Genomic DNA, 17450 nt, shown 5'->3' with positions numbered 1-17450 from the left:
TCTCTCTCTCTGTGCGTGCGTGCGTGCATGCGTGCGTGTGTGTGTGTGTGTGTGTGTGTGTGTGTGTGTGTGTGTGTGTGTGTGAGTGAGTGTGTGGAGATAGGGTGCCTCTGATATTTACCCTGCTGGTAAGACTGTCAAGCCCACCTGACAACACAGTTTACCCACCCGGCTGTCACCCCCGCCTCTCCCTGCCACTGTAAGACACTCTCTCGAGCGCTCCAGTACGTCCTCGCCCTCCTTCCACACAACGCAACTGTGCTGGGATCAGCTATCAGCACCCATACTCATCTTCCTCTCTTCCAGAGGGGGGAAGAAAGAAGAAAAGGGAGCACGGGCCAACTTCTTTGGCTTTTTCTTTCTTCTCTCTTTCTTTTCGTCTTCTATTTGAAGTTTGCGAGGCACTTGTTAAAGCCTGGCTGCATCCCGACACACTGAGAAAGGTTATGAATATGCATCAAGGCACCATATGGCTCCCCTAGCGCTGGGACTAGGTGTGTCCAGAAGGTAGAGCGGGCGTTGATGCATTATTCGCCATTCAAATTACAGATGCCGGTGAGAATCCTGCAGGAAGTTAGAAGTACTAGTTCGACACCACTTTAGACAGGGTAGAGCGACTACAGTACCTATGGTACTAAATGGCGTGAAGCAACAGTAACGTAAAGCTGTGGATGAGCACAGTGGAGGGCCTAGGCTGCAATTCGGTTCCTTTTTAACAGAGTTCCGACCTGTACCCTGCCACCTGACACGAGTGTGATTAAAAGTGATATTTCTGACACGTTAGGATACGCACGGGAAGTAACCTTCTCTAAAGCGTTCATTATTAGATGCATGACAGACCTGAATATTTATAAAATAGGCTTTAATAATTAATAACAGCAATCTGCTACCGTAATTCATCAGATTTTCACTTCAACGGAGTATCCGTTTTCACTTTAAAATAATAATAAGAGGAATATTAATGCTGCAGAAATGTAAAATGGGCAGCTGTATAGCATTCAAACATGCAAGCTTCAATGTTCAGTTTTGTGGTGTTTTACATTTTTTTTGGTATCTATAATTATTTATTCAACATTACGTTACAACCAACAACACTATCCTTTCTCAAGACCTATGTGTTTGATGCTTGACATTTTGTCAGTTGTTTCTGGTGAAAGAAGCAGATGATGTTGAGAAAATTCAGGAAACCAGGTGGGTTTTGGTGTAGAATGCAAAAGGAGTTGTTGTGGTTTTTATCAAAAGCATATTATTTGTTTGAGTCAGCTAGCAACACTTCCTTTTGTAGCCTATTCTGTGTCTTGGACCAAAATAGAAGGCTCTTTTTCTCTGTAAAGCAGCTTTATACCCGCCTCATGGTTTCACAGTCACTTTTTGTTTCAATGCGACTTTCAAATCCAACCAAGACACATTGTTCTTTCAACAAAACTCTCAAAGACATGACTTTTCTGTTTTAGGTGAAATAGAAACATTTAGTTCTTCCTTTACTTCCACCTCTAGTTTAGTTTTAACCTGTGTTTAACTATACAGCATGTTGTGTTGTTGAATTGTTTTACTCTACCCATTTGAGCTGAACTGTGTAAACATGTTTCATGTGTGTAGAAGTGTCACTGTACATATTTGAGAGTGTGTGTGTCAGAGCCTGTGACGTGACCTACAGCCAGTAGTCAGAGGAGCAATGTGATTGGAGGGTACCATGTTGTCTAAGGGCATGCAGCCACCTCAGACTCTCTCTCTCTCTCTCTCTCTCTCTCTCTCTCTCTCTCTCTCTCTCTCTCTCTCTCTCTCTCTCTCTCTCTCTCTCTCTCTCTCTCTCTCCCTGCCAACTGAAACGTACACTATCGAACCCTGTTGTCTTTCTAACAACTGACAAACCCTAGCTGTGACTACACTCACCTCAGCCCCGTGCTGTCAGAGGTAAATAAGAGTCAACATACTGCAGTGTTCACTGAGGGGACCCGTCTCTCTTTAATATGCTCTCTGCATCCACACCCCAGGCCCCAGATTGGGACCTTCCACCAGTGTTCACTGAGGGAACCCGTCTCTCTTTAATATGCTCTCTGCATCCACACCCCAGGCCCCAGATTGGGACCTTCCACCAGTGTTCACTGAGGGGACCCGTCTCTCTTTAATATGCTCTCTGCATCCACACCCCAGGCCCCAGATTGGGACCTTCCACCAGTGTTCACTGAGGGGACCCGTCTCTCTTTAATATGCTCTCTGCATCCACACCCCAGGCCACAGATTGGGACCTTCCACCAGTGTTCACTGAGGGGACCCGTCTCTCTTTAATATGCTCTCTGCATCCACACCCCAGGCCCCAGATTGGGACCTTCCACCAGTGTTCACTGAGGGGACCCGTCTCTCTTTAATATGCTCTCTGCATCCACACCCCAGGCCCCAGATTGGGACCTTCCACCAGTGTTTGGTCTACTGGCTCAGACTTTTGTGTTTCGTTAGTGAGGCCCAGAAAAGAGACTTAGGCAAGCTTAAATGACAGGAATATCAATTCCCTTCAACCAAATATGATACTCATGGTCTTACAAAGAAGGCTATCTTTCTTTCCCTAAATATCTTTGACTGCACTGTATGCGAAGGGAAAAAATTAAAAATATTTTTTACTGAAAGCGTAAATGATAAATACCTTTCGCAGGCTTTCTTTTTACACAGCTTTCGCCTTTCAGATAGAGGCTACAGTAAAGCTACAGTAAAGGTCTTATCGTATATTTAGCTAGCTACCTGTGCTAGATGACATTTAGGGGGCACCTGTGATTCATTCCGCCGCACTTAAAATCCAAAAGAGGAAAAATCTGTCAAGCAGAGCAAATGCTTTAATGGTGGCCAGGGATCAATGTTGTCAGCGCAGGCATCCTATCTGGAAATGTACGCTTTTTGGTTAATGTCGCCTCCTCCCTCTCTCACAGTCTCTCGTCTCAAGGAGATCGGCAGGAAATCTGATGTGAACAATCCGAAGTAGGCCGAATTTGAGGAAATTGCTTGAAAAACATTGACTTGCTCTCTCTCGAACACTCACATACACACACTCACATAAACGAGGCCCCTTGTATCTGAAAAACAAATTTGAAAAGTAACCTTGGAAATCAATTAAGCCGTCCCGGGAGCTGTAACGTTTCCTTGAGAAAGACCACCTCCCATTTCTCTCCTCCCCCCACACTCACACTGAGTTGGTACCGGCCATTAAAATGCTGCCATATGCAACGAAGAAGCTTTGTCAGGCTCACTCGGTGTGGGCCTTTATTCATATTATTTTTTTAGCTGCAAAGTGCCTTATAGGCTGTCAAAATGTCTTAACAGTCTTGTTAAAGAAATGCCACAACTCATTTCAATGTAATGTTATTCATATGGCTGGTGTGAGAGGGGGCATGTCTGAACATCTAAACAGGCCTGCTTTTTAGGTTTCACATTAGGGGGTTATCTTGGAGGCCTTGTCATTGATTGACATTATCTGGCCTGACAGGGCCTCATATCAAGGTTAACCTCATGGACAAAAGCAAAGCGCCACCCGGACACACACACACACACACACACACACACACACACACAAGGCCCTCTCCCCTCCGACTTCCTGTCCAATGGGTGTGTGAGAGAAAGAGAGCGAAGGTGTCCAGGCCTCATCTGCGTGTGCGCGTGCGTATGTCCGTGCACCCGCAGTGGAGATTTCCGCACTCTTAATTGATAACTAATGGAGCGTCTTGCGCTGGGTTTCCCCTAGAGGACAGGCCCTCCTGATGGCAGTGGTAGGGGTGGGGAGGGGGAAGAGACTGACTTACTCAGCAGTGTGGTGCCGGAACCCGGTAAATTAAATATATCCCCAAAGATAATGACTTGGAGTGACAGACACCAGTCTGTCTGGGGGGCCTCCCTCTCTCCCGACCTCTCCAGCCGTGTGCCCTCGCCGTGGAGAAGAGTCTGCACTAACCCCCACACGCTTTCACACACACACACACACACACACACACACACACACACACACACACACACACTCACACTCACACTTTCCCTTCCCACAAGCCTTTGCAACAAAAGCAAAAAAAGATCCCCGTGACTAAAATACAACTCAAGCAGTTAATCTGTACAGATATTAGCTCAAGGGCCCTCAAGTGGCGCACTGAGCTCGAGCCCCCTTCTTCCAGCATATTACCCACACTGCCCCGGTGCGGCTCGCCGTGGTGTCAACCGTCACACACTGCCGCCATCAGGGAGAGCCAGAGTCGTCGCCTCGCCCACGCTAATTTTGACTTCTTATTCGGTTGTTGGTTTTTATTTAGAGACTCCCGATTTGTGGTCTAGCTACCTGGAATACAGAGAAATTGTCTTTATTTTAAACTACAGTGCCGGCTGCTAGGACAAATGTTATGTGCAATTTTAGAAAGGTACTGTAGATGTCAGTCTGCTACGCCACTAGCTGAGGAATCACCCTCTGCGGCAAACTGAATATAAAGTTAGCTGTTTTGGTTCTTCTTGCCTGTCAGAATGGCTCACGTCACCCACGTTATTTTCCTTGTCTGATAAACCGTTTGGCTCGTCTGTTTTTTGTTCTAGAAAATGTCTGTAATTACCGTTTGTGATCGAGCCAGGGGGCATATTTGTCCTCCCAAAAATGCAACGTTACTGCCTGATTGCACCCAAGTTCAGCGTCTTTCCCCTTCCGTTTGCACTCAAGATATACATTGTTTTCTGTATCCCTTGTCCTGTTTCCCGAGAGAGTGTGTGGGTGTGTCAAGACTCGTGTGTGTGTGTGTGTGTGTGTGTGTGTGTGTGTGTGTGTGTGTGTGTGTGTGTGTGTGTGTGTGTGTGTGTGTGTGTGTGTGTGTGGGTGGGTGGGTGGGTGGGTGGGTGGGTGTGTGTGTGTGCGCTTCTGTGTGTGTGCGTTTCTGTCTGCGTGCATACATGTGTGTATGTGTCTTTGTTTATGTTTGCGGCAGGCTGGCGATACAGGGTGAGTATTGGGCGCATGGCTGGAGGGCTGCAGTGTGATATCAGCCCAGGGGTAGTGCTGCTGTGAAGTCCAAACGGGTCCCTCAAGGTCAGTCCCTAAAAGACATCATGCAACATGCAAGGTCACATCCTAGACTAAAAGCAATAAGTGCTTTATTGATAGAAAAAAAGACAGCAAGCAAGCAGATGTGCAACCAACTGATTAATAATAAAATAGATTTGTGAGAGAGCGGTACCGACAAAAAGAGAAAGAGAGAGAGGAAGAGCGAGAGACAGGGCGGGAGGGAGAGCTTTGTCCTGCGTGTGTATGTGTGAGTGCATGTGTTTGTGTGTGTGAGACTAGTATGTGCTTGTGCTTTGTTCATTTTGCTCTAAAATAGCATTTAGTAAACTCTGGGTGGTTATTGTATTGACCTGGCGTGTATCTTTGAAGTAAAAGATTGATCCTGCACTGGAATCTAAACAAGAAAAAAATCCATTTCAATCCACTGGTAAAAAAGAACAGAATGTGACAATGTGACACATTAGTGCTCATGGCAGTTTTCCTGGTGCACGACCTTTCCTTTTTAAGGTCATCGCAATGTTTTGCGTCATTTTTTGCTAAGTGAGTGCTGCTTGAAAGGCCATTGGGAGGCACAGACCTTGTGTTTTCCGTTTACACATAGTTTTGTTTGACAAGGGAGACAAATCTCATGGAGTTTTTCCATGTATCTGCCTCTTGGAACAAAAGTGTGTTTTGTGCTGGCTAACTATTGTTGAATTATGAAAATGAGCTGAGGACAGTAGTGCATACAAGTCATCTCCTTTACGTCCTTTTATCTTTTATTTTCTCTCACTCCCTCTAACACAGCCTGGCAAACCTGCCTAGTGAGTAACGTTCTTGGCTAGCTGAGTGACTGCCTGAATAAATGAGTGGTAGATATCAGGTGGTGGGGAAAGCTCAGCCCAACCAACCTGTTTCTTCTACGCCAGGACCCCAGAGGAGAAGAATGCTGGGAAAATTCTGTCTGCCCTCCCCCTCTCTTCCTCTTCCCCCAGAGCAATCACCCTGTGATCCCCCATCCCCGCCTCACCCCCTCAACCCCTCTGGTACAGTACATCCCCTTCATCCACCTATATCCCCTCCTACATAAACTTCTCTCTCTCTCTCTCTCTCTCTCTCTCTCTCTCTCTCTCCTATCCCCCCCCCCTCTCTCTCTCTCTCTCTCTCTCTCTCTCTCTCTCTCTCTCTCTCTCTCTCTCTCTCCCGCTCTCTTGAATAGTTGGCAATGGCATTGTTTTTAATCATCAGAACCTCCGAAATTATTATTATCGCTTCTGATGCGGCAATTAAAACTTCAGGTCAGAGGCACAACGAGCGGTGATCAGCAGCCGAGCCGAGAAGTTTTAATTAGACGATCAGAACCATTAATGCACAAAAAAAAGGTGTGCGCTGGGAAATTAACGGGAACGTCTTAATCAGGGTTAGTGACTCCGAAGAGGAGTCAAGTGAACAGAGAGCAAAAAACAAATCATTTCCGCACCACTGGGACAAAACTCAATTAAATATGCATGCAGAAAATGGAAATTTGGAGCTTCGGCAGCACTGCACTGTTGGGGAAACTGTGGCAAAATCTCGCGGCGGAGGTCGCAGACCTGCTTATTGTTATTCTTGTGTAATAAAAATTAAAGAGGGGCCAGATGCAGGGGCCAGGTCTGGGTGCTGTGGCGTGTTTGTCCATCAGTGGCTTCTTTCTGCCTGGCTTCCCTGGGCTGCGGCAGCTCACCTTCGGCCGTGCGAAGGAGAGAGAGAGAGAGAGAGAGACAGCGGGGGGAAACGCTCTCTTCCTGAAAGCTGTAAATTAGCAAAAATAAAAACCAGAGGACTGTTTTCGTGTTAAGGTGCGTGTGTGTGTTTGTGACTGTGTGTGTGTATCGCACAATGCATTCAGACCCCCCCCCCCCCCCCCCCCCCACACACCACCCTGGAGAAACAGAGACACAAAAGGCTCACTCAGCCACACACCGGGAGTTCGGGCCTTGTCGATTAATCTGCCTGAGGTTTGCAAAGTTAGAACTGGTCTTTTTTTCCCAGGAGCTAAAAAACTGGGTTACATATTGAAAAATAATCCCGAGCTGTTCAGTCTTTTCCCAGGCCAGTTTTGGATTAATTAAATTCAAATATTACCAAGGTTTTTGTCCCTGTGTCAGTCAAGATGTTGGAACCCAGCAGGAACCTACCAAAACTCCTTTGCCAATGTTTGATTATACCTAAGGAGATAAGCTCCCGTTTTACAGGTCATATCTACTCTTCTCAGACTGGTTCTTAAGTATATCCTCCATAGAAATGTACAAGGCAGCATGTAATCCTTTACTTTGCAATACAATACATAGTTGGAGTGAGCTATATTCTTACCTAGACTTCCTATTGACCCTTTATAGAACATATTAGCTGTACAGTAGTTAGATATCTTCCAGTACTATAGATAAGAAATAAGCCAACATTTTGGTCAGCTCCCCCTGTGTAATGTGTACCCCCCCCCCCCCTCTTGTCTGTGTGGCAGAAAGGGGCCCTGCTTGACCCTGCCAATCCAGGCACCCATGTCCACATCTCTCTCTCTCTCTCTCTCTCTCTGTCTCCTCTCTGTCTACTCTCTCTGTCTCCTCTCTCTCTGTCTCCTCTCTGTCTCTCTGTCTCCTCTCTCTCTCTTCTCTCTCTCCTCTCTCTCTGTCTCCTCTCTCTCTCCTCTCTCTCTCCCCCTCTCTCTCTGTCTCTGTCTCCTCTCTCTCTTGCTGTCTCCTCTCTCTCTGTCTCCTCTCTGTCTCCTCTCTCTGTCTCCTCTCTCTCCCTCTCTCTGTCTCCTCTCTCTCTCTCTCCCTCTCTCTCTTCCTCTCTCTGTCTCCTTTCTCTCTCTGTGTCTCCTCTCTCCCTCTGTCTCCTCTCTCTCTCTTTCTATATCCTCCCTCTCTCGCTCCCTCTCTCTGTCTCCTCTCTCTCTGTCTCATCTCTCTCTCTGTCTCCTCTCTCTCTCTTTCTATCTCCTCCCTCTCTCGCTCCCTCTCTCTGTCTCCTCTCTCTCTGTCTCCTCTCTCTCTCTCTTGCGCTCTGGCAGCCTTTTTTACAGTCGTTGCACGTACATGCAAATAATGCACTTCCAACAGCGTTATTAGGATTTGAAACACCACTTGATTGGGCATGATATCATTCTGGCACGTAAACAGAGGGGCTCGGCATCAAAAAGACACAACAAGACACGCCGGGGTTCGGAAAGCTCAGTGCCGAGAGTAGATTTGAACGTGAGCCCTGTGTTGCATGTAGTCATCCAGTTCTGAGAAGAAACAGGGCTTACAAATTGCTTTGATGCACATCTTCTTGACTTGAAAAAGATCCCCTGTCCCAGTACAAATAAGTGGATGCGTTCAAAAATAGTTTCTTGACTTTTTCGTCAGGTTTTGGCCTTATACAGTCAACGTAGCCCCGCTGTCTCAGCCCTGCACAGTTTCCAGTAAAAAAATCTTGTCACAGTTACAGTAAACAGTAGGAAACATACGTTTCATTTGGTAGTGCTCCGATTCAACTCTTATTTGTCTTCCCGAGCTCTTAGTGTTTTGTGCGACCGAGGTGTGTGGCTTTGACAATTAGTAGTCTATTCTAAAACAGAGGAGCGATGCATCCAGTCTTGTTTTTCTCCCTGATATTCATTAATGGCTGAGATTGCTTACTGGACTCTTGGGAAGGGGGAGTTGGCCCCAAAGGAAAAAGTTGTTCTTTCATGTAGGTCCCCACTGATTTTATCTCATTGTATGCTGTCATGCACACAAATGACGTGAGGCCAGTGTAACCATAGCAATCCCTGTTGTAAGCAGTGGCAAAAGCTGCTGCGTGTGGACAAGCGTTCTCTACACTGAAAACAGCAAGTTGTACTGTAAAGTCCCCAGGCCACTCCAATCCACAAAGACTCTTAATTTCCAGTTGGATTCCCAATCTCTTCCCGTAGATATTTCGGTCTTTTAATAAAGGTCTCCATATGTATTGTATTAACCACATAGTTTTTTAGAGCATATCTAGTAATTAAAACATTCAGAAGATTTAGTGTGAAGCCTATTGTGCTTCTCAATCAGTAGGAGTTTACCCCAGGAGTCGAGCTCTATGTTGTTGGGGAAAAATGTACATAAATAGTCACTAATGGAAAGAAACAACTCGGCAGGGGTCATTTCCTACAAGGAGCAGGAGATTGCGATGCAAAGGAAATCGGTAGTTAAAGCATGAAATACTGAGCACAGTAAACAGAAAAATGACCTCCACTGCAACGCCCAAATGACCTCAATCTTCCTTCGGAGGGGTGTTTCTGAAAAAATACCCGAACATTTATGTCTTCCACTTCCTAATAGTTTTTCCAGCTGATTTTTTCAAAATTGCTGTCCTCTAAAAATGTGACCTTTTCACCCCAGCCCGCAATTGTCTAACACAAAATTGTACAGTAATGTGCCACTGATATACGGCGAGCTCGAGACTGCACATAATTCCACAAGTCATTGTTTCAAATGAGGAAGTCCACAATGTAAATAAAGTAACTGAGAAAGCATGTGTGGTGGGCAGCACTGGGTGCATTGTATACTGGCGAGGTAATATCTGTAAACTCACTCACACTAGGGCTGTGTTCCAAATGGCTCCCTATTCCCTATATAGTGCACTACTTTTGACCAGGAAACTGGTGCCATTTGGGAGGTAGCCACAATGTATCTTCGAATGAAAAAAATGAAAAAAGGATTTTAAGCGCTGTCTGTGATTTACATAATGCCAGCAATGGCTCACGCATAATTGTGCTTGATCTTCGCTTTATGGTCTAGATGTAATGAAGAAGCCTATACTAGCTCTGACTTTGCTGATAAATACTTTATTGAGGGAAAATGTACTTCTTACGACTGTGATATGTGGTTGTCTCACCTAGCAATCGTAAGATGAATGCACTAACTGTACGTCGCTCGGGATAAGAGCGTCTGCTAAATGACTCAAATGTCAATGTAATTATACACATTTTTATACAAAGTCAATTGAAATAGAACTTTGTTTCCTCTCCCATAGTAATATCTTATTTTTTCCTCAACAAAAATAGCATACCCAGTAAAGTACAATGTATTGATAATGATAGTGACAGACTTTTGAGTAAAGAGAAATACAGTTTCAGTATTTGGTACAAAGAATACAACTTAAAGTGGACGACACTGCAGAAGATTTGACCTTCTCCTTGTTTATGTCAATTGAAACATTGACAACTTTGAAGAGTTGGGCACCAAACTAGCCCTGGTGGTCTTTTTAAAATGGCAGGAAATAATTCCAAAAGTGGTTAAGATGATGGACAGCATATTATTCACTAACGTCTAAGCTTTGCCCGTGATATAAGTTATTTACAACATGATAAAGATCTGGACATGATTTTTTTGCCTGGAACATCTGCTCAAGGTGAACTTTGGTGGCTCTTTTCATCAAGTGAAAGGTAACAGTGTGCAGTTTCTGCCCTAAAAAGGCAGCTCTTAATATGGAATGCTAGAGGCAGCTGCACTTGCTTTAGCCGAGGACATGTTTTAAAGATTGCCTGGGCTAGGTGAAATAATGCCACCCACTCCTACCCCTAACAGTCACTCTGTCACTGTTATTGTTCAGTGGAGCTTCTTTAGAGAAATAGAGATTATACTGTATCTCTCAGTTTACAATGTGTATTTTCACTACGGAAACAATGACAAACAATTTTGGTAAACATACAGTGCATTCGGAAATCATTCAGACCCCTTGACTTTTCCCCAAAAAAATGTACATTACAGCCTTATTCTAAAATGTATTCATTGTTTTTTCCCCCTCATCAATCTATACACAATATCCAAAAATGACAAAGCAAAAATGGGTTTATAGAATTTTTTGCAAATGTATTAAAAATAAACTGAAATATAACATTTCCATAAGTATTCAGACCCTTTACTTTGTTGAAGCACCTTTGGCAGTGATTACAGCATCAAGTCTTCTTGGGTATGACGCTACAAGCTTGGCGCATCTGTATTTGGGGAGTGTCTCCTATTCTCTGCAGATCTTCTCAAGCTCTGTTAGATATGATGGGAAGCGTCGCTGCACAGCTATTTTCAGGTCTCTCCAGAGATGTTGTTTCTCATGGTCTGAGTCCTTTAGGTGCCTTTTGGCAAACTCCAAGCGGGCTGTCATGTGCCCTTTACTGAGGAATGGCTTCCTTCTGGCCACTCTACCATAAAGGCCTGATTGGTAGAGTGCTGCAGGGAATGTTGTCCTTCTGGAAGGTTCTCCCATCTCCACAGAGGAACTCTGGAGCTTTGTCAGAGTGACCATGAGGTTATTGGTCACCTCCCTGACCAAGGCCCTTCTGCCCCGATTGCTTAGTTTGGCCAGGCGGCCAGCTCTAGGAAGAGTCTTGGTGTTTCCAAACTTCTGCCATTGTGTTCTTGGGGACCTTCAAAGCTGCAGACATGTTTTGGTACCCTTCCCCAGATCTGTGCCTCGACACAATCCTGTCTCTGAGCTCAACGGACAATTGCTTCAACCTCATGGCTTGATTTTTGCTCTGACATGCACTGTCAACTGTGGGACCTTATATAGACAGGAGTGTGTCTTTCCAAATCATGTCCAATCAATTTAATTCAGCACAGGTGGACTCCAATCAAGTTGTAGAAACATCTCAAGTGTGATTATTGGAAACTTGATGCACCTGAGTTGAATTTCGAGTCTCAGAGCAAAGGGTCTGAATACTTATGTCAAAAAAATCTAAAAAATTCGAAAAACTTGTTTTTGCTTTGTCATTATTTGTTATGTTTTTTTTATTTTACCTTTATTTAACTAGGCAAGTCAGTTAAAAACAAATTCTTATTTTCAATGACGGCCTAGGAACAGTGGGTTAACTGCCTGTTCAGGGGCAGAACGACAGATTTTTACCTTGTCAGCTCAGGGGTTTGAGCTTGCAACGTTCCGGTTACTAGTCCAAAGCTCTAACCACTAGGCTACCCTGCCGCCCATTATGCGGTATTGTGTGTAGATTGATGAGGAAAAACATAAATGTAATCAATTTTAGAATAAGGCTGTAACGTAACAAAATGTGGAAAAAGTCAAGGGGTCTGAATACTTTCCGAATGCACCGTATATTTGAGTGGACGAGAGTATTTTCAACATACTTGTTGTCATGTTGGCTATGAATTCACCTGCAGAATGAAAACATTTCACCTATACATCTAATCAGCAACAAATGCATGTAAATGTATATTTGTTGTTTTCATGGCCAGTGCACCTACCGCCTTACCAGTAATATTGTTTGATAACGGCCAACAACACAAAGCAACAGGCAGCAGCAGTGCAGCCTACTGAGTGCAGAGGAGAGGACCACTATACCAGGCGGTGTCAGAGAAAGGCCCTAAAATTTGTAAAAGACTCTTGCTACCCAAGTCATAGAATGCTCTCTCTGCTACCATACGGCAAGCGGTACCGGAGCATCAAGTCTGAAGGTTCCTTAACAGCTTTTACCCCCAAGCCATAAGACTGCATAACAGTTAATCAAATGGCTACCCGGACTATTTGCATTGACCCACTATTTTACACTGCTGCTAATAGCTGTTTATTATCTATGCATAGTCACTTTACCCCTACCTACATGTACATACCTCAATTACCTAGACTAACCTGTACCCCCGCACATTGACTTGGTACCGGTACCCCCTGTATATAGCCTCATTATTGTTATTTTATTGTAACTTTTTTTTAAACTTTAGTTTATGTTTTAGATTTTTTTTGAAAATATTTTCTTACTTAAAAAAAAAAATCTGCATTGTTGGTTAAGGGCTTGTATAAGTAAGTATTTCACACCTGTTGTATTCGGCTCATTTAAAATTTGATTTGAGAAGAGAAGAGCAAAAGAGGAGTTTAGAGTTTGCTGACTAGCTAGCTTACGTCTGCTAAAACTACTAGGAGGGCTGGAAGTAAAGCATGGACTCTGTTTCTACCCCTTGCCTGTCAGGGTTAAAACTAAGCAGCCCCCCACTCATTGGCAGAACCACAGCCTCTTTAGGTAAAGGGGAAGATTGGAAGATAACATTTCAGGAGGGTCTCTACAGAGCTGTCATGTGAAGGATTATGTAGCTTGTGTATTGGCTGCTTGTAGTACCTTAGGGGGTCCGATACTGATCTGGATGTGGTTTTCCTATTCAGCTCTCAGAGAGTTTTTTCCTTCTTTTTTCTGCAGCGGCTAATACGTTAAAACTCTGACTAAACTGACTGTCAGTGGTTTGGCTAACATATGCCCACTGTATGTATGTATCTATCTCTTTGTCCCTGCAGTCTTGTGATTGCTCTTATTATTTTTTTTTAAAGGCACTGCTTTGGGGCTATTTATAGGAGCTGTTAGACTGTTTTTTCCATGGTGAAGCTCAAATAATCACGTGAATGACACTTGATCGATGGCCCTTTGTTGATGAAGAGAGCTGGCCTACAGCTCTCACCTGATAAACGTGTTCATTGAGGGAAATGATGACATTTGAATAACACAAATATAATTCCATGGTAGAACGTTTGATAATAACATATGGTGGTTCTTAAACATGTGAATTGACATTCAACAATTTTCCTTTCTCTCTTTTCTTTTTCTCCAACAGCTGAAAGGACTTTATGCACTGAAAAGACCTCAGGAAAATCCAACATGGCCGGCAAAAGGAAAGGTGGCCTAAAACTCAACGCAATCTGTGCCAAGCTGAGCCGTCAGGTGGTGTACGACGGCAGCTCCCAGCATGCTGAGGGAGACCACAGTGTGGCGGAGAACAGCGAGCGCGGGAGCTCCCATTATGACGACAGCGGCGAGCGATTCGAGACCAACTTCCCAGAGGGTCTGAGTCTCGGCCAGAGCCTCGAAGAGGACCAGAAACGGCGCAAGGCCATTGAGAAGTGGGTCAACGGGGAGTATGGGGATGAACCACCACCCTCTGCCCTAGACTGTGGGGAGGAACAGCAGCAACAGCAGGGACTCAAGCCCAACAATGGTGAGGACGGACCCCCCGAGGGTGTGTACATGGTACAGCCCAAGGGCTGTAGTGACGAGGAGGACAATGCGCTTGATGAGCCCGAACCCATGTTCGACTCTCGGGACGGCAGTTACCACGACGACAAGGATTCGGAAGACGGGCCTCAAAAGGACGTCTACATGCCGTTGATAAGTGAGCCCCCAAGTCGCCAAACATCTTTCTCCTCTCCAGGTACAAGGCTCTCTTTCTTTTCTCGTTGTTCTGTTCTTTTCTCGTCACTCCTCTCGATGAATTCTGTTCTCGCTTTAACTGCCCTTCAAACCTTCCATTCCTTTCACTAAAGTGTTAAGTAGCCAAGATATATTAGATGGGGGACATAGCCACATCCAAGACCTGTCCTGAACCTGTCCCTGGAAAGAGAGACTGTAAGGTTACAATGAGATTTCATGGGTTGCAAAACAATATTGTTTTGAACGTTCGTTTTAGGACTGATACCTAACTGAGTGTTCTGCCCAATGCATTGTCAAATAGCGCTGATTAATATTTCATCAAAAGTGCTTTACAGAGGCTTGGAAACATGATGAGGCAAATAAAAGTAGGGAAACCTTTCGTCATCATTGTGATGGTGCCAGATTGACTATAGATGCAGTATAACTTAAGCTAGCTAGATAATATTGAAGGAACAGCACCGAATTTTAACTAGCTATCGTTAACATTGCGAGCTATTTTTGACAAACTTTGCTAGCTAATGACAACATTGCTAACTTGACGACATCATAATGATGGAAAAGTTGCTTCCTACTAATTACTTGTGTACTTTAGCAATGTAATCATATTTTCAAGCCAGTATAGTGTAAATTAGATCTCTTTCAGAAGGACTGGGCATTAGTCATCAGTCGGGCATCAATATGCGGCGTCTGCAGAGCGTTGATAACAATGGCAACGACGCGACCGAGGGACAGAGGTGCATCCCATGATTAGCCAGTGACGGTATTTCTCCACAGACAGATGGAACTGACTAACAGGCTATTGGGAAAACAGGAACCTGTGTTTGTGTGTGTGTGTGTGTGTGTGTGTGTGTGTGTGTGTGTGTGTGTGTGTGTGTGTGTGTGTGTGTGTGTGTGTGTGTGTGTGTGTGTGTGTGTGTGTGTGTGTGTGTGTGTGTGTGTGTGTGTGTGTGTGTGTGTGTGTGTGTGTGTGTGTGTGTGTGTGTGTGTGTGTGTGTGTGTGTGTGTGTGGTTACAGTAAGTGAAACAACAAATTCATCCGGTATTTGGAGTAGGCTTACACTGCCTGCTCACTCTGTGTAGGCCAAAAGAGTTTGTCAGTCCAAGGATAAGCTTCATATTACACCCAGAATTACATTTAGAGTTTTAGATTTTTCCCTAAGCTCACTAAACTTAGTCACTGCCCAAGCCCACTATTACATACAGTGGTAGCCTAGTCTGCATTGGAGGAGCATAGGTCTCCATCGTTGCTGTGGAACGATTAGCTCTTAGCACTCGAATCCAGATAATCGGTTGTCAAATAAAGTCTGAAATAGAATAAGAACCTATTTCTTGCCATCTCCATTGAATCACAGTTGAGGGTACATTATTGTTCATGAACTTAACATTTGATGAAAGCAGATATTCTGTAAGTGTATTTGCTTTAATTAATTTATTCATCAATTGATTTGCTGTGCATTAGTGGCTTACAGCAACAGCCTATTAAATTATCTGTCTCTTTTTACATGATGCTCCTCTGGTAGCACTGAGGGACAATCAAATAGATTAGGTGGCATATACCCTAACGGTGTGGTCTTGATGTGGCAACAGCAACGTGTTAACTGCACAAACAATCTCCAGAGAATGCACCGTTTACAGACTTGAACTTGGAAACCAGGAGGAGGCACATTGCTATCTGAGAGACTGGGCTATATAGCTACAGTAGAATTCAAAACACAGAGCAGTAAAAAAAAGAGAGAGAAAAAAGACAGAGACAGAGAAAAGATTAGTTTCACAGATAACCACAAAATAAGTGACAGAACAAGACACAGTTGGAGTCGTGTTGTTGTCGTGTGGTACAAAACAGGTTTTGTTTAGGTCTGTTTTCTGCTTGCTCACCTCACTTTTCACAGACATTTTTTGGTCTTTCATCTCGTGTTTCAGTGTCATGTACATATGCTGCAGAAGGTTTTTTTTCGTATTATTATTCTTTCCTTTTTTGTTTACACCGGTGGAGCAGCAGTGGCTGTGGCCTGTCAGAGAAGTGGGGCCAAGGGCTTCTCAGAAAAATATATTTTTTTCCGGCAAATGCAGGGGCTTTGTGGTTTTAATTAGTCATTTTGTGTTTATTTGGTGCCTGTAAAAAAAAAAAAAACTGTCTGTAAATGTGTGTTTGCGTTGTGAAACAGGCTTACACCTTTCCCTCCGTTGGGTCCCTGCTACTTTACATCTCACAACAAAGGCAAACTGTTTGAAGACTGTGGAGAGAGCATCCTGCATTAGTAGCAACTCTTGTCTTTGTTTTTTTTTTGCATTGCTCTTTGTTGATTGTAACTAGGGCATCTATATTGCCATGTTTCTGTGGCGCTCACAATTAAAACATTTTCCCCCCCTCTCGCCGCTGTCTTTCAAAGGCTGATGCGGAGCGCGCATAATTATGCATATAAACATAGTGGCTTAATTATCTCTCACAACATCAGTGACAATGTAATTAACAAACATTGCAAGATCAATGAGAGAAACTGCGACCTTCAAAACATTTAACTCCTCACATCGAGGCACCGTGTGGATTTCCTATCAGTGCAAAACCCCAGAATACTTTTCCTAGATCATTTAGATGTTGCATTATTAGGCCTCTCATAAGCTATTCAGTGAAAACAACTGAATAAAAATGATGAAGGCAATGACAAAGATGCTCATCGAATCAAACACAACTGACCATGACTTCCAATTGCACTGCTATGTTCTCTGTCAAAGGTTATGGATCATTTTCAAAACATTCTATTCTATTTATTTTATATTTATTTATTTCAAAATAGCAAGCATGTTAACTTGCAAGAATTTGAGGAATCGTTCTGCAACTCATTAGTTTCTCAGTCATCCCAGACATTTGATTCCACTTTAACAAAATGCTCAATTCAACAAACCTACAATGCACTGTCACTTCACCCAGACGAGAGCTCAGTAAAATCAAAATTATTTTTTTATTCCAGTCAACATTGTCTAAGTTGTCACATTAAAGCTCATTAAAGCGGTTTTTCCTCAGGCCAGAGGTGCCAATACCATCATCCTCATTCCATGTAAGGACTTGAGACATCAGCTCAACACATAGAACTCTAGAGTTCAGGTGATTTCGAAAGAATGATTGACCGAACGATTAGCATTGGAAATGTCCTGCTCTAAAACCCTAGGTGTATTTAAAGTGAGATTATAGGCCATATATAGTCACAACAGCAAGCTGAAGCCTTATCATCTCCAGCACCTCACCGTACTCTATCTGTGACC

The 17450-nt window shown here is 43.9% G+C and overlaps 1 protein-coding gene across 16 annotated transcripts in view; it reads left to right on the top strand.

Annotated features, from left to right (window-relative positions):
• LOC139416532 (castor zinc finger 1) overlaps window positions 1-17450 on the top strand; it is a 256197-nt gene that overhangs the window by 200513 nt on the left and 38234 nt on the right. For 8 of the 16 annotated variants that reach the window (XM_071165251.1, XM_071165255.1, XM_071165245.1 and 5 more), the window contains exons 1-2: window positions 5925-6045; window positions 13597-14190. In XM_071165251.1, the coding sequence (XP_071021352.1) occupies window positions 5946-6045; window positions 13597-14190 (694 nt within the window). In that variant the 5' untranslated portion in view covers window positions 5925-5945. Of the gene's footprint in view, window positions 1-5924; window positions 6046-13596; window positions 14191-17450 lie in introns of those variants that run through there. The other 8 variants (XM_071165248.1, XM_071165247.1, XM_071165250.1 and 5 more) reach the window with 1 other exon arrangement.

This window comes from Oncorhynchus clarkii, chromosome 9 (assembly GCF_045791955.1).
Source record: "Oncorhynchus clarkii lewisi isolate Uvic-CL-2024 chromosome 9, UVic_Ocla_1.0, whole genome shotgun sequence".
In the NCBI taxonomy this organism is placed as follows: Eukaryota; Metazoa; Chordata; class Actinopteri; order Salmoniformes; family Salmonidae; genus Oncorhynchus; species Oncorhynchus clarkii.
The sequence above is the reverse complement of the archived record's forward strand: the minus strand, read 5'-3'. Positions and strand labels throughout refer to the sequence as shown.